Source organism: Mchenga conophoros, linkage group LG17, assembly GCF_057382185.1.
Source record: "Mchenga conophoros isolate Kocher_MC1m ecotype Shallow Benthic linkage group LG17, M_conophoros_male_GT1.1, whole genome shotgun sequence".
In the NCBI taxonomy this organism is placed as follows: Eukaryota; Metazoa; Chordata; class Actinopteri; order Cichliformes; family Cichlidae; genus Mchenga; species Mchenga conophoros.
Genome location: NC_140542.1, coordinates 23,520,277 through 23,544,936, shown reverse-complemented (window position 1 = coordinate 23,544,936; position 24,660 = coordinate 23,520,277). Strand labels below are relative to the sequence as shown.

General features: G+C 41.6%; 1 protein-coding gene across 1 annotated transcript in view; it reads left to right on the top strand.

Moving 5' to 3' along the window:
* Positions 1-24,660, top strand: part of creb3l2 (cAMP responsive element binding protein 3-like 2) — a 35,198-nt gene that overhangs the window by 1,146 nt on the left and 9,392 nt on the right. Inside the window, exon 2 of the mRNA XM_085252300.1 lies at positions 23,883-24,126. Within this exon, the coding sequence (XP_085108426.1) occupies positions 23,883-24,126 (244 nt within the window). The remainder of the gene's footprint in view (positions 1-23,882; positions 24,127-24,660) is intronic.

Below are 24,660 nucleotides of genomic sequence, written 5' to 3'. Positions count from 1 at the left end.
TTTCTTTAGTATAGATGCACACGCAGATATTTTTAGTACTTTTCTCATTCAGACAACCACACTCGTACACCAGTGGCTTTGGAGCTACCAGTGCTATTCTCAAGAATCCTTCAGCATCTGGAGACTCCGAGCATCGAGCCACCATCCCTGCAACAAGTAGATTTAAATGAGTAATAACTTTAGTTTTAGTGCTTTACTAATGCTGGATTCTTTGGAGCTGGCTCTCTACCTAACAGTATCCTTTAAATATTTATAAAGTGTGTTAAAGTGAGCTGCTGCTTCATGTCCCGTAGATGATAAAACCTGGAGTCGGACCATGAACTCGTTATAGCTGCTGTTATTATATTGGTCAGGTATCTTATTTATAAAAGACATCCATGCAAAGTGGGGATATTTAAAGAATTTATTCACGCGCAGTCAACATTATATCGGCTTCAGTTCTACCACGTTATTTGCATAAACACAAGCTTCTGCTTTTATGTGCCCACAGAAGGTGTTAGTCACAAACAATGGCGTTGCAGTGCAGAGAAAAGAGCAGCAGACTAAAGTAGAAAAAAAGAGAGAAACATGAGTGCTGCGTCTGGCCTCAGTAAGATGAGGCCTGCAGTTATGTAACTTGAAGGGTGTCTCCCAGCTGTGTGACTTCTCGGGGAACACTGTGGGCCAAGAGGCGAGCGAGTGAGATGGAGAAAGCGAGACTGAGAGGTGTTTGTGTGTCAAATCTGCATATTTGTGTGTGTGGAGAAGGAAGGGGGAGCGTCGGCATTTGCAGGGAGAAATCCAGCTCACTTACAGGACGGGAATCAGACACCACAGGCGCCTAATGAGCCTGACTTTTGTTTCCATCCTTTCTAAGGACATTGCATTGACTTAATATTAACTTCTCTGAGCCCTTTCCCCCCCAGCTTTAAGCCACGTTACAAATCTGTAATTTAATCATTTGCATCATGCTGCCTTGCCCGCCCCCTCCCCCCCAAAAGTGAAAGAAGTGGTGTTCCTGCTCTATGTTGTGGCTGTGTGATGAGATTTGAGTGAGTAAAGCAGGCTCACACAAACACAGACAGCCTCCCGCAGACAGGTAAAGACTTGTGTTAAAGCTTCAGAGAGCATTCATGCTGTGAATGAAGGGCCTTTAAACACGACCCGAGGCTACAGTTCCTCTCATGTACCTGCAGACCCGAGAGCTGTAGCTGTGATCTTTGAAAAATGAAAATACAGGAAAATGCAGTAAATTATGCAACCGTTTGCATTTCTGTGAGCCTTCCGATCAAAAACATTTACCAAAAGAAGCAGTTGGTCAGGGGGAGGCCAAAAATGGAGCAAAAGTTGAGTGAAAGTCAGCGTTGGTAACAACCCACCACTGGATGTGTAAAAACAGCCATTGTTTTGCTGAATCATTCACCACCACGACTTCACGATGCGCTTGCAGCTTTTTCCCGCCGTTAGCGGCTTTGAGTATGAGCTAAATCTTTAGAGAAAGATGCATATCATTACCAACTTAATGGAAATATTGGTTCCATTCCATTTGCATGTAAGCATTTCTGATGTATTTCTATTTTGCATACGTTATATCTACTGATTTATATACTGCAGATCACTGGAAAATGCAGGCAATTTGTTCCAGAGGCAAGACCTGCCACTTGACAGCCATCTTGGCAACATGTCTGGGCAGTTATTTCTGCAGCCGCATGGAAATTTATTCAAACTTCATGTACATAATCAGTTAGATCTGATTATAAAGTGCTTTAAAAGTTTGTTAATAAGGTTCATACTTCTTCTACACAGCTCATTTCAGAGTGCCTTCGACAGGTGGTGTAAAATAAGTATTTTGCTAACATGACATCACCTAGCTAGCTGTTAAAGAAATCTTTTTCTTTTTTCCAACCTACGGCATTGCCCCCTGCTGGCCATAGGTCACATTGCGCTTACCTAAACTATATATACTATATATATAGAAGTACTGGGACACCTCCACATTACACCTCCAGGAGCTGCTCAGCCATGGGGGCCGTGAAGCTCCCAGCCTTCAGCTTCTGTGCTGATGTTAACGTCAGAGGAGGTTTGGAGCCCTGCAGTTACTGAGTCAGCAGAGCGTTGGTGACGACCGCACTCTGTGACTTTACGTGGTCTGACGCTTCGTGCTGGAGTTGCTGGTATTCCTGAAACCTTTGTAATAAAAACACCTGGAGTTGATCGTGGAATATCGAGGAACCTCCCAAACTGACGTGTTGCATAATTTTGATGTCGTACCTGTTCCGATGGGACTGAACACACCTGAATTCACAGATTATAAGGTGTGGCTAATTCTACTTTGTTTTGCTACAACAACAAGTACATAAACCAGCCACTGCATGGTGATATACTCGTGCAGCCCCCTTTTTTTGCACCATCGCCTGCTGATTGGCGGAAACTTTGTAATCTCCCACTTTGTGGCTAAAGTTGGTTGAACTTCTCAGACTGAAGACAGCTGAGCAAAAGTCTGAAACTTTTTTGATGTTCATTCAGACGACAAATCAGCGAAATGTGCTCCCTCCAAATCTCCTTAAACCTGTTTCTAAAATCTAGAATAAAAATTAAAAGAACAAATTTTTTATATTTTGTGACTTTTAGCAGAATCAGCCTTACAAATCGGTTAATCTTTAACACTAAACACACTTTTCACTTTAGTTTCTTTGCGGTGAAACTTCACCAACATACACACACAGCCCAGGTTGTGTTAAGAGGCAAGGTGCTCCTGTTAGGTCACTGGACACTATATTTAGTAAGGCATGAATAGCATGTGTGTGTGTGGCAGTGGGGGATGCATGATTGCAGAAACCAACAAGCCTGCAGTGTTTGAATCTCCGGCAGCTTGAGAAGCAGACTGGAGTCTTTGTTCCTCCGTTCAGGTCGTGGGTCGGGTCTCTCTCGCACTTTCTCCCTCCTCCACCCCTGGGGAGGGAGGTTTTTTGCCATTCGCTAGAATTCCTCTCGACGGTGTAAAGCTTCTCCGTCGGTAGCACGTGTCGTTTCCTCCCATGTCATCCCGTCGCTGTTTGAAAGCTTTTATCGTGTTCAGGTTTCTCAGGTTTTTGAAAGATAACACCTGCTTGGTTTAAAGGTGGAGGCGCTACTTTTGTTTTTCCTGTTTCTTTTTAGCCTTTTATTTCCACTCACCCGTGAAATTCCTTTAGTGACACTGTAGTAGAGTAACAATACATATTTTAGGCTTGTCTGTCTGTCTGTTTCAAGAAGTTGTTCAAGTCTTGTGCAGTTTTCTGAAAAAACCAGTGTAAATTATTTAGTTATTGAAACATTTTAAAATCTTGTGTATTCATATTTTTACTCTTTAAAAATTGAGTTTTTGAAGAGACGGGTGACTTTTGTACCTGTGGTACCATTTTTTCGTCATGACAATCCACTTGACGCCTTTTACTGCCAGGTGTGGAAAAGAGATCTAGTTTTGCTTCACCTTTCAAATAGTCCAATAATTGTCCTTTTTTAGCTCAATTCTTGGTCACTACCAAATGTTTCTGGTTAGTTGCTAAATTCTGTCTGAACTTGTGTCTTTGTCTGGTATTAAGGGAAATTGTGGGTTTTCATTTATGTATTTATTTGTTGTTGAAAGAGACTCAAAGCAACACATGAATAACAAAACCTTATGATAAAAGAAGTTGGAAGTGTTTGCGTGCTTGAGTTAGATCTAGCTAAAACATATAGTTTGGAGTCATTTCACAGAGTATTTCACAGAATATTCAGTAGATTTACACCTGAAAGAGACGTTAGTGACGCTAATCTGTCCTGCTCTAACCTCCTTAATGGTCATTTAATGACTCTTGAGTGTTGTGGGATCATTACTTGTGTTAGACTTGTTTTCTGTCTCACTTTTATCTTATCTCTGCTCCTTTTTCTTGTGAAATACCAGATGTTTTTGTATGTGGAGACGTGAATGAATCACACACTGGGACTGCTGGGCCCAGGCCCAAGGGTCAGGGTGGCCTGGACTAGAGTGTGCGTCCCACGTGATGGTTTTCGTTTTTATTCAAAGGTCACTCCCAAAACAACCACGGCGGCCATTTTCACGCACGCACGCGGTCCTGCCTTGAAGTTGTCTAGACGCATGTCAGAATCAATCGGGTCAGACGTTAAATGCCCTTTGACCTGCCAGCTCTCTAATACAAAGATCCTGAAACATCTGATTAAGCTGATGTGTAAAAAGAGCAGGTAACAGTCTTGTGAGTTTAGGGACATTGTCTAGAGTTTGATGTGAAAGCAGCTACAAAATAATGCAAAGTATTTGTAGAGCATCAGCATGTTCACAGAATCAGAAACTCATGGGAGGAAAGCAGAAAGAAATGCACACTGACCACAGTAGTCAGATGGAACAACCACCAAGAGATAGAAAACCACTGCAAACACACACAAAAAAAAACCCAAGACAGCAAACAGAAACAGAAAAATGGATCCAAAGACTCACTTTGTGTGTGTTTGCCTGTGAGTGCTGCTTGTGTGCAGGAGTGATGGGGTCTGTTCTTTTATTTTCAGTTCTGTATTTTGTGTACGTGAGTATTTTTGCTTGATTCATGTTCACGAATAAGCATTTATCTTAGTGCCGCCACTGTCACACATCCATTTAAGCCAGTTTTCTTCTGATCGACTGCCGAGGTCATATTAGGGATATGCACTCTCACTGATATCATGCTAGAGTCAAGAGTGGACAAAAGAAGGCGTTTAGAGCGGTTTGAAGCCAAATCAACAGTACAAATATGACAGGAAATAAGGAAAAACACGTTAGACCCTCTTAAACAAAGAAGGGAAAACAAATCACTCTTCACACATACACCTGTAGCTAAGACCTGCAGCAAGTGGAGAAGAGACAGAAAGTGACGGTAAGATCATATTTTTGTCAGAGGCTTCAGGAAAAGGAGTCAGGAAGAAACCTCTGATTTAAATTCCATTTCAGAGTCTGGCAGGAAGCCGAGCACATGCTGAACTCGCTGCCCTTGCAGTGAGCACAAGAGACTGACATGCAGGGGGAAAGTGTGCGTTTGCTCCACATACGCGCTACAGCTTTCCTTACATAACACTCAACATACCTACAGATAATCTCTGGGCGCTATCCATGAGCGTAACTCCAGCTGTAACCCAGCACTTTTATGAACACATGTGATGGGCTGGTGGCGGCTCGGCACACTTTTGGGACAGAGGTGTTTTATTCCAGCAGAGGGGGAACAGCTTGACCCGTGTGCTCACACTGCAGAGCCTGTTCTCCGTCGGGGCAGGGCATCCTGCTCGCCGGTGGCCTCGCTCCGTCTCTCTCTGAATGGTCCGAGTGTGTGCTGTAACATGAGTGTCAGAGCGCGGAGAGAGATGCTCATTCAGGGCATAGGGACACACACAAATGCACAAACAAAAGTGCGCACACACACACACACACATTCACAGCAGTATTTTATTCTTAGAATCACTGAAGCATAATTTTACAATACAAGGATTCAGATTTAAGCTCGAATTGTTCACGTTGCATGTCACAACCAGGCACGCCTCTTTAGATTTGTTCACCTGTAACTCAAGTCTGTGCTGAAGGAGGATACCTGAGTGTGAGAACAAAGCTCAAAGAAGCTGTTATTAGCGCAGGCGTGGTGCCGGATCTTCAGGTTGTTCGCAGAGGCGACTGTGACTTTCGCACAGGAACAAAATGATGACGCAAAGATCCTGTGACGCAGTCTGATTTATTTACAAACTGAAGCGTGTTTGACAATCCGGTTCCGGGTTATGAATGGAAGTCGTAAGTTTAGATAAATATGCAAACGAGTGCAATAAATTTAAACTGTAGATGCTTGACAGCACAGAAAGTTTGTAATATCCTTTTGTTAATAGTTCATCTGCACAGGTTTTTAATAATCAATTAATTTCTTATCAAAGGAACCAGAGATGACCCTAGTTTTAAAAACCTGAACATATTCAGTTTACTGTCATTTAAGGAAAAGGAAAACAGCACATCGTCACATCAGAGAAGCTGAAACTGGAGCAACATTTTCACTGCTACTTAAAATGATTAAAACAATTCATCATTTCAGGTTCAGTTTTTACCGTCTGGTCCTGAATTCTGGTTACTGCCTAAACTTGTCTGCTATGCTGGTAATTTGGTAAACCCACACGCTTCCTTAGAGTCAGGTAAATCCCGACAATTAAATAAAATAGCAGATTGAAGGGGCCAAATTCTGTGTTTACTCTTAGTCTGAGTCTGACTTTGACTCTGAATACCTGAACTGGCCAATGACTTCGAGTACCACTGAGACACAGGTTGAGACAAGTAGGACTAATACTAGCAGGTAAACGGGGATGAAATGGATGTGTTTGAATTGGATTTCTGTAAATGTGTATTTGGAAGGCTGAATGTGGGTTTTATTGCTTCCCTCGACTTTGTTTTGAGTCTGTCGCACTTCCTGAATCTCCACAATAACATGATAAGTCAGATTTCACTCAGTGATTAGAAGAAACTGTCTGAATAAAGAACATTTTACTTTAGTGAGTTCATCTGAAAAATCAACTCTTTATATTTTTCTGGCCCACGCTGCTGCTTATCCAGCTGTGTAGTTTTACTGTAAGTGTCCCAGTTTTGGAGATGGTTGCCTTCTCAATGGTCATGACCCTGTTAACGCCACATAGCCTCAGTTTCTTTTTGGATCTGTTCTCCTGCTACTGAAATACATCTAAGGCTCAGGACTGTCTGATAGGATGCAAATATTTATGGTATCCCTCTTCAGCTGACCTGCTGAAGAGGGATACTATAAAGACCTGCTTTGGGGGACAGTAGAGGGAGAGAAAAAGAGAAGCCACAGACCTGGATGTAAGCAGTTTCATTAAGGAAGTATTTTCTAAGCAACCAGGTCAAAATTCATGAAAAGGACCTTTTTTATTGGTTGTTTGAGCACCACAAGTCAAGCGGACCAATCGCACCAAAAGTATACAGACCAGGAGTGTCAAACCCACGTTAGTTCAAACCTCAGCCTACAAACCTATCATATTTATACAACTGATGACAAGCAGCCTAAGATCTCTGTAATAAAGTATGCGCAGCAATGCAATTATAAAGAAATGCTTTTGTGGTAAGTCAGTTAAGCCAGTCAGTGCAGCTCTTCAGGTTTAAATCCAAATCTAAACTCAGTCTTAACTTACTAAGTAAACTGGCCTTGTTACTGTGGACCTGCTGTAAAAACAGGAGAGTCTCTCATAATCATGAGTTCGTGTATTTATTGGGATACAAAGACAAAATAAACACTTATTTTCTGTTGTGTGGAGGACATTCAACATTTCTGGTCTGCGTTGCACTTTTTTTGCATTCAGTAGTAGTAGTCAGCAAGTGTTTGCAGACAAGTCGGCATCTTCCGTACCAGCTAAAGGTGACCACTAGGAGTGCAACGATACACAAAATTCACGGTTCGATATTTTTTCGATACAAAAAAATGTTCATGCTTTTTTAATTTGTCATTTATTAAAATTATAAATATATATTTTAACTCAAAAGTACAGTTTTTAAATTTAATGTTGCTGAAACAACAAAGTAATAAAAAAAATAAATCTATCTGATCGAGAAATCACTCATCTTTGGAAAAGAGAGTTTATTACAGAGAAATGTCTCTTTCCAAAATAAAAGCTATACTATACGCTTCTTCTGGGCTATATTCTCAGCAGCATATTAAACATATCAGGTCCCCATAAGGAGAATCATGTGCTAACGGCTGTCTAAATGACTCGGGTAAAGTTTGTAGCATGCGTGCTTGTTGTTTTTGTCTGCTTCCACTTGTCTTTGCACTAGGATGATGTAAATGTGCAGTCATATTCGTTGTGTTCCCACTAGTGCTGTCAGCATTAATCTGAAATGACGTTAACGCCACAACACGGCAAATCTCCGTTAACGAGCTACCGCGAATCGCCCTGTGCGTGGGGCTGGACGGCGTCAACACGTTAACGAGCTAACTGCGCTAACGCAGTAGTTCCCACCGATGTAATTGACCATTGCGTGGCACATCCGACATACTGTTTTACTTTAGTCCATGACGCGCTTACCTTCAGGGTCATACCTCACATGAAGACCAAAATAGTTCCAAAGGCCAGATCTGAATGAGGGTGGGGGAGGTTCAATTTGTCATGTTGCAATGAGCTTAGCTTCTGTCTTGCTAGCTTGTGCTGCGCTCAGTGGATCTGCGCTCGACAGTGCAGCCTAGGCGGAGTAGTCGAACGCAGATCCACTGAGCTCTCAACACAGACAGCATCGTCAGAAGAAAAGTTGATAAAATAAATTTAAAAATTTGTATTGTTCGATACATATGCGTACCAAACCGAAAGCACTGTATCGAACGGTTCAATATCGATACGAATATCGTTGCACCCCTAGTGACCACGGCAGCCTGCAAGAAGTCTCACCTAGTCGCTACCCGACACCTCCAGCAGCCGGTCGAATACACAACTCTCCCCACGATTGGTGGTTGCCAGGAAGTTGCAGACTAGTCTAAAGGCCTTTGTGAGCAGGATGGTTAAAAAATCCAAAGTTTATTTGTTCCTTCTTTGCATTTTCCAAATCCATCCAGGGAGTAGGATTGAACCCTGGTGGGCCAATTCTTGTCCCTAGACCGTATGTTTGTCACCCCGAACTGACAGACAAGCATGGCTGCAGAGTGATTCAAAGTTTCCTGCTTTAAAACATTTAAATGCACATTTATTTCATGCCGAAGCTGGACTGCACTCACTGAAAAGTTTTTAAAGAATCCGACTGAACTTTTAGGTTTGAATGCTTCTACACTGAGAATAAACTCTCTGACTTTTCACTTTCCTGCATCTCGTTAATCATGTCATTGTTTTGGCCTTTAAAAGTGACAGTGGTCTGCAGATGGTGCACACACACACACACAGAGGATGAGCAACACTTTTTTTTTTCCTTTGTCAAATCTGATGCAACTTTTCTTTTGACTTTGAAAGTGGACTCAGACTTGAGCTTGCTGCAGGCGTGCAGCCATTTGAGAGCAAAGCGAAGGTAGTAATCAGCGTGGGGAGGGATCATTATGGAAAATCCACAGGAGCCTTCGTTCTTTGAGGCAAAGCTAAATTTATCCCTCTGTCTGTATTTCTGTCTCCTTCTACCTTTCTCTCTCTTTTTTCTCGCTCCATCCTCTATCTCTCTGCCCCCTCTCCCCTCAGCTTTAGGCACCATAAAAGGTTTTAAATGGCAGTGTGTGGTTAGCAGGGTGTGGGTTCAATGTCCCTCTGAGTACTTTATACACCCAGCCCTTAAATGAGCCTTGAGGCGGTTTTACGTCGAAGCCGCTGTTGGTGAAATACAGATAACTGACCTCTGGTTCTTTACTCTTTAGAAGCATGTTTGGTTTTTTTAATTCTTTAAACGGAAGAGTTTCAGGCGAGTTTTCAGAGCTGCTCTACAGGATTTTGTCCATGTTAGAAACTTTAAATTCGCTGAATAAACAGAACTTCAGTGGCTTTAGCAGCTTGTAGTGAGACTTTGGGATTTTTGCATGAGCTCCACTATTTCATGTATTAAACATCAAAGCGTGTAAAGCCTGTAAACTGGGTATTAAACAGTGTGAGCACCAAGAAACGCTCAGCTTTGATGTTTTTGTTTTTTTAGTAGCTGGTAACCTGCCTTGTGACTCAACAAAAGTCCAATCCAGACCTGTTTAAGATGCTAATCTGTCCATCTGCTGTCGAGTTAGCATTTCACTCCTCTTTCTACCCATTATCCACCACCTTCCTCACCCCCCGTCACTCCTGCTAGACGAGTCAGCTCCTGTTGGAAATGCCAGAAACGTCTCTGCAGCTGTTCCTGACTCGTCTTTCTGTATGTAAAGTGACTTGATCAGTCTGATTTGTTTCCTAACCTTTCATTCTTTCACATATTAATGCATTTCCTCATAATTTTCCATGAATCCCCTCTAAATGGACTATTATGTTTAGCAGTATCGCTGTAATCTGTCTCAAGATGCAGATTCTTTTTCTGCAGAAGTTGTTGAATGCTTTGTTCAACACAAACTTCTGCAGAATTTCCACAGAAAAGCACTCTGCAACATGCCAAATCTGTCAGTCTTTGAGGTTTTCTTTTAGACATTATAAAGTATTACCAAACAAACAGTTGTCGGTTATACAACATGAGTCTGCAAAAGCAGAAAGATATTAAAACCTATCTGAGACTAATTCAAATGCATTTTAGCTTTTTCCACCTCTGAATTAAGTTTGTATTTTCTGTTGTAATCATTTCGAATCCCTAATTCTTTCAAATTGAATATATTCTACATTGCTGGATCTGATGTTTTATCCCATATTTCCCACATTTTTTGGCATTCCCACTCATTGACTCCCAGCCATAATGTAAACTACTGATGAGGACTGCTCCCCTACGACCTCCTGGTCACTTGGGAAAAATGGAGTATTCAATGACCGGTTACTGGGGAGCTGAAGCTGTTGAGGGTGCAGCACCAAAATCCTCATTGTGATTACTTCAGTCATTCTTGGTGAGCTGCAGCAGATGTTAGCGACACAGAAAGTTACTGCATGTGAGTGTGAAGTCGCCAGATGTGGCTTCACTTTAGGGTGTGTGCAAACTGCACCAAGCAGCCTGGTTTGTGCTCGTTTTGAAAGTGGAACATAAGCTAAACATTTAGTTCATTTTTAGTTTTAGCACATTACTCAGTGCAAGTGTGGAAAGACTGAGGAGAAAGTATCACAAACTACTGAAGATCTGTATATCTGTCGGGATCCACAGACTCTGTTTATGCATGACATTGAGAAAATTTCATCCTTGTTGTGTTTTCATTACCCAAATATTAGATTTTAGCATCCTCTTTAAACCAGATGTTCTGCTCTTCTGACAGAGCACACCTTTTTTATAACCTGAACCTTTCAATCACATGAGACGCTAACAGGCCCAGTCATCCATGCAGAGTTCACCACATGTGTGCAAGTGGCCTGCATGACTTTTCATTGAAGCATGCGTCTGCTTGGAAAGCATCCACCCCAGGAAAATTTTGCTAACAGGGGAATCAAGATCAGCAACGCCCCCAGGACGGCGCACTATAGGGTGCACAGCAAGACCAGCGCCGGCCCAGATTTTACCCCGAATCCAGCAACAAACCGGATAAACTGAGCTTTAGGAGAGATTATCTTCAAATGAATCCCTAAATCTTCGCACATCAACACAGTGTTGAAGAAGTTTGTGTTGTTGGGAGAAAATCAGAGGCTCGAGAGAGCTGGAAGAACTCAAAGTATGTGTGAGTAAGGGTGAAGGAGTTCAGATGGAGAGGTGTGAGTGTAATGGTCAGTGTTAGCAGTGCAGAGATGGAAAAAGTTAGGAGCGTGCTGACCCAGTTTTTAAGAAGGAAATGCACACAAGATGAGGGCCAGCTGTGCTTGTGTTTAACAGAAACGCTGCCTCCCTGCTGCGTCTGACTAGAGACAGACCACACAATGATTTTATTATCGTACCAATATTTTGACCTGTGGAAAAAAAAAAAAAAAAAAAAAATATATATATATATATATATATATATATATATATACACATGTATTTTTTTGTTTGTTTTTTTTTCTCTTGGGGCTTGGTACCCATTGTCGGGTGGGGGTGATGATATCTCCCCCCCTGACCTGTCGTCCTGGTCAGGGGGACAAGCTGTGAGAGCAGTCCCTTCTTCCAAATGTTGGGACACTGAGCCACTTGTTGTTTCGCTGAGTTTTTAATTTTTGCAAATTTTTTTATAACTAACGTGGAAGCGAACAATGACAGCATGCGATTGATCACTAAGACTTCGTTATAATGTACTTTTGCTAGCTAAACCTAAACACCGCTCTGAGGCGTAGCCACAACAGTGAAAGTCACAATTTTTGGTCCAGTACTTTAACGTTTAAACTCTGACTATCTCATGAGTCCAAAGTTGTTAGTACGCTGTATTATGGTTTAAAAATTTAAAGTACAGCTTGCTGCTAATCCGGTTGTTCAGTGATGACGCGACGAATCCTACTTCCGGGTCTAAAGTAGCCTGTGTTTAATATGGCTTTTGTGTTGTTAACATGTTTAATGTTATGTATTTTCTTCTATTTGATCTCAAAAAGCTCCTAAAACAGTCAGTGATCACTGTTGACCTCCCTCGGCTTTTATTACCGCTAATCATTTATTTAAGCTCAGTTTTTAAAACCTTAGGATGTAACTACAGCCCAGCCCATGCAGCAGTATATGAATGACTAACCTCGTATTGTGGATGGATTATCTCAGTTGTTCTCCTGGCTGAAGTTTGGTCCTTTTACAGCATCCTGCCATGCGATTACATTTGTTCCTGACCACCGAGAACACTCACGTTAACTTTTATCGAGTGGAAAAAAAAGTTAGCTTGTTTATATTATGCTAACATAGCTGTGTCGCTAGCGGTCACATAGCACATCATTATATACCAGCTAGCCCAACTTCAGTAACCCTACAAACCTCACTGCTGTTTAGTTTTCTGTCTTCATTTATGCTGGAAGTGATAGCAGAGCTGTACGTTTTAATTTGTTTCCAAAACCCCGCAGTCAGGACATGCTATATTGTATTTAGATAGAAGCTAGCGAGCTAACTCCCTGCTAACTTCTAACTCCTTTAGATGTCATAAATTCCGTTTTCATGGATGCCTGGATGTTAAACTCAATTGTTACACCTGGTAGAGCAGAACGCTGATCATTTTATTAAAGATGAAAGACTTTAGACAGTTTTTCAACTCTCAGTAATGCCATAGTGATCGTTTGATATATGGACCTGCAGCGGAGTTTAGACCCAGACACGGCTAGTGACGTCAGACTGAACAACCGGATAGGTTTTTCCTCGAAAGCATCAGACCTTACAGTATTAACTGTTTTCACAAAAACAAAAAGTCTTGTATTTTTACTGCAGTTTGTCGCTGTTTTCTTGAAAAGCAATATATTTTTTATTATTAATAAGAAGCTTTTAGCAAAAAATAGTCTGCGTGGAAGATATAAAGCATTTGTCGGGGACTATTTTCAGCTGTGGATTAATACCTAGTGTTTGCTTCAGCAAAGACAGGGTTTTGGCCAACAGCAGAGCTTCATGACACAGAAGAATAAGATGCAGATTATCAGGCAGAATCGGTTCACTGTTGGTCTGTTTATGACATTTGTTCTTCTCATAGGTTCCACTGTAAAAACAGGCTAAATAAATACAGGCTGATATCATTGCCTGCTCTCCGGTGAGGTCATTGTGGAGGGTCGGTGGGGGAAGAGTGGGGGTTGCACAGATGATAGGTCAGTATGACAGGGAAAGAGTGGAAAGTGTGTGTCAGTCTGTGTTTGTGGGAGTTGAAGTTGGAACTTTTTGGGAAGCTGTTAGAGACAGGCAGAGGGGTTGGCGGGGGGAGGGGATGGGTTGGGTTTTACTCGTCAGGGGACCCTGAAACGGTTTTTCCATTTGTCTTCTTGTGGGTCTGTTTGTGCCGCCTCCGTGCTGCACACACGCATTTCCAGTACCATCACTGCATGCTTCAGAGAGCAGCTGACTCACAGCTCTGAACTTTGACTCGGGATGTTTTCCATTCCGGGACCTCAGAGATTCCCATTTTGAACACATTTCCTGTCGCGGCTCCATTTAACTGCTGACATTAAGGCTTTTTTTTTTAAATAATTCAGCTTGAAACATTAATGAGGTCTGAGGCCGCTGTGTTAGACAGGAAATGGATGTTAACCTCTGGAAACCTTTATTTTGAAATGGATCCGCTGCAACTTTTGCAAAGTTCAGATGTTTTTTGTCTTTGTGTTTGTTCATACGTGGGTGGAGGGTAAACAGCGTTGCTGGACTTAATGCCTGCTGTTATTCTCTCTCACATCCTGCTGTTTACATCCGTTAACCGTCTCTCCGCCCTACCATTATGTGTAAAAAGAACAAAGTCTGATATGTGATAATATCACTGCTGATGCTAATGCAGAATGTTTTGTATGCTGGAACAGTTTCTCTAATTTAGGGCACAGAGTCTTCCTTCAGATTCACCCACAGCATCTGATTAGTCTTTGTGACCTCTGAGCAAGTGTAGAGCATAAAATCTGCTTTAGGATTGCTCAAAAGCTGCATTTAATAAATCTTTTTACCAGAAATTACTCAGTCAACTATATCGTAAACCAATTGTTTGGTTATGTAGCCTGTAAAATGTTAAAAGTGCTCATCACACACGAAAATAGAATAAAAAGTAGAGTAAATCCTCTCTTTTCAGAAGCTGTTAGTTATTTTTAGGTTGAAACAATTATTTGATCAGAAGAATTGCATGAGCATTTACCCCTTACTACACCTTGGTAGTACCAAGTCAGACCCCTTTTACCTTCAGAGCTGCTTTAATGATTTGTGGCAGGGATTCAACAATGTGCTGGAGACAATCCTCAGAGATTTTGGTCCATGTTGACATGAGAGCATCACACAGTCGCTGCACATCCATGATGTGAATCTCCCGTTCCGCCACATCCCAAAAGTGCTCTGAGATCTGGTGACTGTGGAGGCCATTTGAGTTCAGAGAACTTAGTGTTCAAGAAGCCAGTTTGAGATGGTCTGTGGTTCGTGTTGTGTTATCTTGCTGGAAGCAGCCACTGGAAGATCGATGCACTGTCATAAAGGGAAGGACCAATCTGGTCATTCTCCTCTGACCTTTGGCATTATTCACAGAGAACCGCTCACGGGATATTTTCTACTTTTTCGACCATTTTCAGGAATCCCTAGCGATGTTCATGTGGGAAAACCCCACTAGACCCTCCAGACCAGCCTGCCTGACAACAATTCCAAAACATTCAAAGTCACTGAGTTGCTCTCATGTGATTGGCTGATATTTTTTTTCTGTCCTCACTGCCTACTGGTTGTTTTTTAATCTGTTTCATATACTCTCAATAAGGGATTTCACTGTCAGTCCACCTCTTAGTGCTTTGTTTCACATTCTGCAAGGCCAATGTTAACTCTTTACCTCTTGAAAGCCTACGAGGAGTAATCCCTGAAGCTCATATTTCCAGCCTGCTTCCAAGACAGAGTGAGTGGGTTTGGATCAGTTAGCCAGGGGGATCTCTGCCCCCTCCTACCCTCGTAAAAACCCGGAAACTATTCTAATGGTCGACAAACCATGTCGTTATTGATTCATACTGAGCTGTCAAAACTTGTCATTAAGGGTAGAGTTGAGGTCGTCAGATGTTGTTTTTGTGGGGAGAATGGTTAAAAGCTTTTGTTTACATGCTTAAAAAATCCGGTACAGAGGCTTTTAAAAACTTGTGCTATCCTATAAATTACCATCATGTTTGGGACAGTCCTGCTTCAGAGGCTCAGCGTGTACCTAACCCAAGGCTGGAAGTAAAAAAGGCCCAAAAGCTTTAAGTGGCAGTTCCTGCAGTGCAGACATACAAAAAGTGCTTCTTTCAGCAGTCAGAAGAACTATAAAAAAAGCTGTGCTGCTCAGTGCTGGGCAGTTCGTCAGATTTTAAAAGCTTTGTAATTGATAACAGCCTCCTGTGAATGGAAATAAGCTGATTAGAGCAGTAAGGATGGAAACTGTGAGGTTAGAGGCCAAAAACCCTCCAAATAATGAGCCAAAAGGTTTTGTGTTTGAGGGAGGATTAAATTGATAAAGTTTTAAAAATGATAACATCTAGTTCTTTGTTTTAAATGATAATACATTTAATATTTTAGAGGTTTTGGCATCCTGTAACATTTCTTTCAGTTTTAAGTACCCATGACTGTTTAGAAAAGCTGAAAAAGTTTGAATTTGAATGAAAATAGTCATTATTTGTGCTTCTAATCATCCAGGCATCCTTGACAGCTGCTGGTTTTCTGCCTTCCTCTGTTATTATCCTCTCTTATCCCCTGGTGCACTCGCTGCACCTTTGATTACCAAAAGGGGGGGTGGTTAGCGAATCAAGCTGGGATCGAAGTCAGGAATCTGGGTCAGGGAGTGTCTCTATGTCCTTATCGGTGTGAGAACCGGATCGTGTTTCTCTTGGAATGAAGAGGTTTTTGTCAAACAAGGTCGTTCCTGGCTGAGCTTCACATCTCTTCAAATTCCCTCGTGGCTGTGGTGAGACGGCTGTGTGTTTGTGTGCCTGCGGATGAAGCTTAAACAGCTGGATCTCTGTGAACTTTATCGCTTGTTTTATGTCAAACAGTTTGTTAAAAGTGATGGAAGCTGCATCCTGTGAGTTCTTACGGCTGTCTGGACATGTGGGCTCAGTGCTGGGCTCACCTGCTACTGCCACCTCCCCCCTCAGATAAGATCCAGATAGCCGAACCTCTCCAAGGTCTGTGATTTGTCTTGTTGTGCTAACACAGACAGTATCAATGCCACAGCGCGGACAGATCAAGCCCAGTGCTGCAGAGACAGGTTTAACGTGGTTCCAGACTGATTTATGATCCTGCTAGCCATCACGTTTATCTAATTAAACTAATTTATCTGTTCTGAAAGACATTTGTGTTGGCCTGATCCAGTGCAGTTTGTTTTTGGTTTGATAATAGCATGCAGGGATTTGTCTCAGTCTTCAGGCATCTAGTTGTGTTTGGTGACTCACTAAAATGTAACTGCAGAGAATCATTCCCTGTCTCATTCCCTTTTTTAAATGAGATCTTTCCAGGCTTGTCAGGTGTGACTGCTGTGATTCACATTTTCAGTTGTTAATAGTTTATTTCACTGCAGATTAAACGGCCTTAACCAAACAAATTTGAGCTGATTGGCTCTGAAAGATTCATGATAAACTAATAGGACTCAGTAGTCTAGCCACAACTACCGTATTTACCGTAATCTCTCCAGCAGGAGAATGTAAGGTACCTTGATAATAATGCTGTTGTTTTGACTTTATGCAATACTTCCAGGTGATCTTATGTGCGTTTCAGTTTCCATAGCAAGCATAAAGAAAAAACTCCCTGTTAACAGGAAGAAACCTCCAGCTCTCCAGATCCTCTGAATCTTTTGATGATATTGTGTAATGTAGATAATGAAATAATTGAGGAGCATTATTTTGAAATTGTTCCACAGTTTGTAGACACAGTTTTTGCAGATTGGTGCACGTCTGCTCTTTATAGTACTTTTTGCATTTCTGGCCTTTTGTTCCCAAGTCTCAGCTTTTTTTGAGACATGTCTCTTGAAATTATAAATTTGTCCCAGTTTAATATGTTTTCTGTGTTTAACAGTGAATAATATTTGGGTTTATTAGGGCAGAAGATGATTTCTTTCTATTTTTATTTAAGTTTTAGGAAGTTTCCCACCTTTTTTGGAACTGGGGTTGTAGAAAAGTTTATAAGCTTAGTTTTTTTGGGTGATGAACGAGGGTTACCAGTGGTTACCATCCTTTACTCACTGGACATCGTAAGAGAAATGAAACACAATAAAGCACATAGTTCATACTCATCAAAGGCTTGAACACATTCTACATTTGTCTTTGGTCAAACGTGTACATGAAAGGCAGATTACGAGTGTAAACTTTAAAACATAATAAGCCTTTTAAGCCAAAAAGTTTTCTTTAATAAAATGATGTAAAAAATAAAAGATTTGTAGGGGGCAGTTGGATTTTTTTAGATTAAAAATGGCAGGCGTGCACAAATATTATTCACATCATTATCAGTGTCATGTGTGACAGACTGCTTCTGAGGTCATCGATGAGTGTTTAAAGGTTGTACTTAGTGGAGAGCAATCTCTGCTCTTTGGCTGATAAATGCTGTGCACGTGTGCACACTTTAGCTAAGTGTTAAAACTGCTTGTACACATTGTTATCATTCCAGGGGGGAGTTTCACTCATTGCTAAAGTGCTGTTACCACAGCGGCTGAGGACCAAATATCCAAATATTCAAAGTGTTTTGGGAATTTCACCAGAGGGCCCACATTAGGAGAATCAAACTAGAGGGTGGGGGAACCGGATTTTAAGAGAATTTGAGAGCAAGTGGGGAAAGTGAAGTTAGAGGAGAAAGCTTCGCTTCTCTATCTCTTAATGACGACATAGCAGGACATGATAACAAAATGATGCGTTAGTCAGATAGAAGATTCCTGCAGATGAAAGTTCAGGTCTTCATTCAACCTTTCGCACTGGTTATCGGTTGATAATTGGACACGTGTTGGTTATTAGTGACAGTAAAGCGACTGGGACAGATAATCGGGATCCACATCAAACTATTGAGTCATTCAGTTGGTGCTGATACACAGACGCGTTTACTTTATTAGGCTGTCATCAGCAAAAGTACACACAGCTGAGTCCAGGGCAAGGTACACACACAAACACACTCAGTCAGTCAACTGGACACACACTAGAGGAGGGGGACGGTGGGGCCTGTGTGGTTTTAGTGTGATTTATAGTTTGTAGGCATCTGGTTTGGGCTTTAAGGGGAGGAGGGGACATCATCAAACTTTCCTCGAGCTTTAGGATCTGCTCATTAAGGGTTAAAACAGATGCACATCGTACTTTACAGAAGAATTACAGACAGGGAAGCACATTCCTCTCCTCCCTCTGTTAAATTAGCTGCTAACCGGTGATCAACACAGATGTCGAGGCTTACCGCTCGCTGTTCTGCCTGGCAACTGGCTAGTGTGCAGTGGACTGGATATTTCTTAAATCCCACTGGTTTTATTTTATTTTCTAACATTTAGATGTAGGGTTGCTGTGGCTCATTTTCAGTTGGTCTTGGAGTCATGTATCAGCCATTACTGGTACTCAGTATTAAATTAATAAGATATATTCCTCATTGTGATGAAGATGCTGGGATTATCGTTTTATGCTTGATTTAAACTTTCTTACGTTTCTAAAAAGCCAAACTGCTTTGCTGTTTAGCTTTCTTTGTGCTATGTTAGCTCTCATGCTAGCAGTTGCTACTGATGCTAGCAGTTGCTACTGAGGTGTAAAGTAGTAACTCAAACCAAAAGCACATAACTGAGCCAAATTTCATATGAGTGAATGCCTATTTAGTACATATTTAGTACATCAGGGAAAAATGTGCTTTTCCCTGATGGTTGGGAAATGATTGCTGACAAAGATAGAGCTGGGTCAAAAACTTCCTTGTGATTGTTTTAGTCACCAACAAGCTACACTCTCCTGTAGTTTGCACTGAAGACGCCGATTTCTGTAAACACTCCCCAGCTATTTGCCAAATCTTGAAAAAGTGCAACTCAAGATGCAGAATCTCTGCCTTCAAAGTAAAAGTTGCGCCCTTTGAAAGATTCTGGTTGCAGCGGTAAGGCACAACTTTTATTTTGAAGGTGAACTTTTCTCAGTTTCATTCTGCAAGCAGTTGGTGACTGTTTTCAGACAAGTTGCCATCCTCCAAGCAAACTACTAGCAAAGCAATATCAGCAAATTCTACCAACATGTTGCCAACCGGTAGAGGAGTACACATTTTCCCTTAGCAACAGGTGGTTGCCAGAGGGTTCGCTGACTGGTCACTAGCCATATGTGAAGTAAACAGCTGTAAAGATATCAGTGTTATGGTCTGTCTCCACAGTGCTGTCTGCGTGCCACTTCTGGTGTAAAGTGAAGAAAGTCTTTAGCCTGTTGGCATTAATCTAACACAGTCACAGTCAATTTGAAACAGCTCAAACTCCAAAGTGTTTATCTAGCTCGTGTGTCCCAGTTTGGTGCTTTGTCTTCACCCCGTTTCCTTTGATGTGATCCTGATATATGAAAAATATTGTGCGGCTGCTGGCTGTGTTGTCTCTCTCTTTGGATGACAGGGAATTTCTGCGGACGGCACTGATGTCTCATCACAGCTCGAGACATTATCTGTCTTCATTTCCGCCTCCACTGACAGATTTCATCGCGACTTCAATTAAAAGATTGCGATCTGCGCCGTCAGCTGAGTCCTCTGCTTGTTTCTGCGTGTTACATTAGAAACATTATTATAAAAAATATGAGGGCAGCCTCTTTATTATCACCCCTGCTCCCTCAGATGAGTCAGTAACCTGCTGATTCTTGCTCTAGTTCTAGTGTAATCTCCCAATTTTCCCATTTTGGCTTCAGCTCTCGTGGTTGTTTCCCAGCTGGAGAGCGTCGGGTTACAGCCAGCCGTAAATTACACCTCTCTGTTGGGATGCAGGGGACAAAGAGGTTTCTGTTGTGCGTGATGAGCTACACCCGGCCAGTGACCTATGCTGCAGCCCAGTCTCACACACAACCATGACCACAAACTCCCACAGCAGAAATGACAGGGAGCTCATAAAGCCTCACTGTGTGCCTTTGGTGTGGTTCTGTTTTCAAGCAGGCGGAGTTGGACCTCTCCCATTTCCTGTTCTCCAGAAAGAGGAGGATATATTTGTTTCTGAGCCTCTATGTTTTTTTATTGATATTTTTTAAACTAAACTTAAGGCAATAAAAGCTGATTATTTATTTATTTATTTTATTTAGTTTGTTTCAGTGTCATTGTGATATTGGGGTGGTATCAGATGTCCCATAAACCAGACCTTCTCTTGTAAACATGGATTTGCTCCGTATGTAATTACTCCTCCTCCCTGAAAGCTAAAAAAACACACCCACTGTTTTTTTAGGTTTTGTTTTTTTTGGTCCTTATTGTGATTTTAATGCTTTGTCACCCCCCTGTCTCACACAAACACACACACTTTTTTGTAGGAAGCAATATGCTGACATTATGCTAAAATAAACGCAGTCACATGGCTTAAGCTACTATGTTAGATGTGATTATGTTTAAGGTAATGAACCTCGTATCGTCAAAATTCTTAGTATGATAATCCTAAAATCTATACAAATCTAAAATTTGTGTAAAAGTACAAAAATACAGTTTAATTTCTATGTTTTAGGAATCTTGGTTCAGCAGATATAGCCTCACTACAGTTGCTGTGCATCTGCAAGCCACTTTTCAACCCACCTTCAACCCCAGATCTTTCTTTTCATGTTTTTCTGACTCTATCAAAGTCATGTATGTTGTCAGCGATGCCTGCTTTTACACTCTGACTCTCGCTGCTTGCTCGTGGTATACAAGGACAGGGAGGTCCCAGAACAAAGTCATACCGCCAAATATAAATCGCTGTAAATAGAAATGAGGATAGTCTTTGAACTGTAGCGTTATCATTATTATTTATATTTAAAATGACTATTATTACTGTAATTAACACCCAGATCTGTCAGTGTTTTATGTGTTTACTTGTTTAAAATGGTTTAAAGTAATAAGATGCATCTTGGTAATGCTGCTGCTGCCAGGAGATGCTGGAATGAGGGTAAAGCTGTAAATGTTTGTCTACAGTGCGCACAGTTGTTCACGTTCTCTCTCTCTCTCACACACACACACACACACACACACACACACACACACACACACACACACACACACACACACACACACACACACACAGTAATATATGTTGATATAATGGGTTGTTTCCACTTATATGCGCTGTTCTGGAGGTTAAAATAGAACCCACGGGTGTATAAATGTGTAAATATTTGTCTTCCCTCTTGAATAGATTCACGGTGTGCTGTCGCTGTGTGCAATGCACAAACACACGCACACACACGCACACACACACGCACACACACAGTGAAATGACCTCTGTATGCTGCCCTATAAGGGCCGTCCTCAAGCCTCTGTGTTTGTGCATGTGGGAGAAAATGCTAGAAGTTAAGCTCTCTCTTTCTCAGACTGTAATCGAAGCCGCATGCTTGGCATTTGGTCGTCCACCTTCCTCCTCTTTCCTCGTTTCCTGCATCTTGATTTCACTCTCTCTTTATCCCTCTTCTCATTCATGTGTACATCTTTTTTTGTTGTCTGTTTTGTTGTTTTATAACAGTTTGTCCAAACCATCGGTGTCGTAATAGGTTGTTTTCCTCGTCTTGCTCTTCACGTGTCTCTAATTTAAATGGTTTTCTTCTCTCACACTGGCCAAGTCCCATGTAGCTGAAACTGCAATTGGAAACCTGCTTCTTATTTTGTGTCCCAGCAGAACTTGAAGTTGCATCACAAATGTTTTTGAAGCAGCGAGTTCAAGCGAGGACAGGGCTGGAAAAATGTAGCTTTGAGTTTGAAATGTATGCGATCCCTGAGGGTAACTGTACATCATTTCTGTTTCTTAAAAGAATGATACAATGATATATAAGAGCGATAAAACATCTCAAATAGAAAGCGTAGCAGACAGTAACACCACAAGGAGATAAACATGTACGGAAGTTCATCAGTGACAAAACTGCAGGGGATTTAGGATTTAAAAGTAAGAAAAAGACGTGTTTGTCAAAATAAATCACATGTTTGTACATGCCTGTGTACTCCTAGTGCCAATTCCAGAAAAGAAAAGAGAAACAAGCGTTACCCACGGGAAGCAACACAAGAGGAAAAGAGTTACCCACCTACTCGGGTACTTATGTTTTTTGCCAGTTTTTCCCCCAAACTGAATATGACGAGTTAATAAATCAATCTAAAAAGGACGAAAAACTGCACACATGATAAAAGTAATGGCCTATATTTTTTCATAATCTTTGTAATCTTAATTTCCTTTTAGCAATTTTTATGCATTGAATAAGTGTTTTGCTAACATATAAATCAGGCCTGCCTGCTTTCATAGCCCGGCTCGATAACTGTGACAGGGGATGGGAGACCTTAAAAAACACAAGATTATTTCCAGATTAAACTGCTTTAAATAGCTTTTATTTATGAGTGAGTGAGTAAGGGTAGAGCGTGGATGAATATCACTGTAAGTGTGCTGCAGAACTGAGGGGAGGAGGGAGCTTTTCCAGCCGAGCTCAGTGCGGAACAAAACAGAGGCACCAAGGGTAGACTATATTCAAACAGACTTACAGTAACTTTATTACCAGTTACTTTATTTTATATTGAATGAAAGTAATGCAGTTTTATCTTATTTCACAATTTAGTTTGGCTGAAACGATAACTGCCTCCATGCCGGCGACTGCTGTAGCAGGACGAATGATGTTTTCTGAATCCTGGCACCGACTCAGAAATGAACGACATTATAACGTTCTGCAAATGTTCTGCAAAAACACTTTAACTACATGGTATAATAACTTCAGAACAGAACATTGTGATTCTATTTCACTTTTGAATCGGTGATATCCACCTTTTAAAGTTTGTGGCTTCTTGGCATCGACGTCCATATTTGAACCCGTGTACACTTCCATTTCTGTTAAATTGCTTCAATTATCCCTTCATACATGTACATGTAGTGTTTCTGGACAGACCGGATATAAACTGGTTGGTGGTTTTTCTAGAAACATTATACAACATTTGTTGTATAATAGCGACTGCAAAGTGAGGACTTCATGGTTTTATCTACTGTTTATTGCTTTAAACTGAGTATGTTTGGGTTTATCTGATAGGATAAGACATCAATGTTCTGTTTTCCTTTGTCTTGGGGACCAAAACTGTTGAACTTGGAGGTCTAGTCTGCATGTTTTCTGCATGCTGAGAGGAGCAGAGGAAGGCCTAATCTCCAGCATACTTTGCTTTGGCTGCCTTTTGTTTATTAAAGTCATAACAGCCAATCACAGGGGGGAGATCTACACATGCTCACCTGCCTAAGAGATAAGGAATGTGATGATGGGGGATCAAAGGCTGGGAGGAAGAGGGCTTGTCTGCAAACTTCTGTATGTGTTTGGTAAATGTGTCACCACACTGAGAATCAAACACACACTGAAAGAGAAGCTGTGATTAGTGGGGGAGAGGTTTGAGTATTTGATTGGCTGCTTTAGTCTTCTCTGAGGGAGAGCTGAGGGAAACCTCAAGGCAAGGTGCCAATAAAGAGTTTAATAGTCTGTAATTACAGACTGACGGTCGTAGGCTCCCGACGTTGTGGCTTTATGTAATTATCTGTCTGATTCCTCCTGCATGTCTGTGACAGGAGTTCAAATTAAACATCCTCTGAAAATTCATAGTGCTTTATTTCTCCTCCCTGCAGCACTTCTCCGAGCTGCTGGACGACCTCTCCCAGGATGCTTTGCTGGGTCAGCTGCTCAGCGACCCCTTCCTGTCCGGGGGGAGAGACTCGGTGGAGTCCATGGAGGAAGACGACGACGCCGACCTGTCCCCGTCTTCCCCTCTTCCGCCCCACATCACCGCTGAGCACAGCTACTCGCTGTGCGGTGACAGCCGACCCCAGTCACCCCTGTCACACCTGACCGGAGAGCACGGCAGCGAAGCAGGTGAGATGCCAACACAAAGATTGTGACTTTAAAGGACAACCAATCAAAAGCACCGGGGTGCTTGTCCTCAAGCTCACAGTGATTATTAATCACAGCTGTTGGTTTTAAAGACTTTTTATTTTTTGATACAAATCCTATCGCTGGGATTAAAAGTGTAGTTAAAATGAACTTCACTGGGAGAAAGTGGAGTCTCGCTGGTCTGGCCCACTTAAATTCAAAATATGTGGCTCGTGATGTAAAATCCCTGCTTTGATTCTCACGTCATCACACTGAGAATCAGACCAGAATCAGAAGAAGAAAGAATAAAAGACAGAAAACAGTCAAACAGCATCTTACCACTAAATCTGCTTTATCAAGGCTTTTATAGCTTTTATTGTGAAAGGACTTTAAACAAAAGTTAAAACTCAAAAGTTAAGATTGCTAATGAAGCATTAATGCTCTATAAACCAGTATTTGTTACCCGTTACCGTAATATTTATGGAGCTGCTCTGCTACTGTTGTTGGTAAGTGTTGGTATTATTGTGTGCAGTGGTA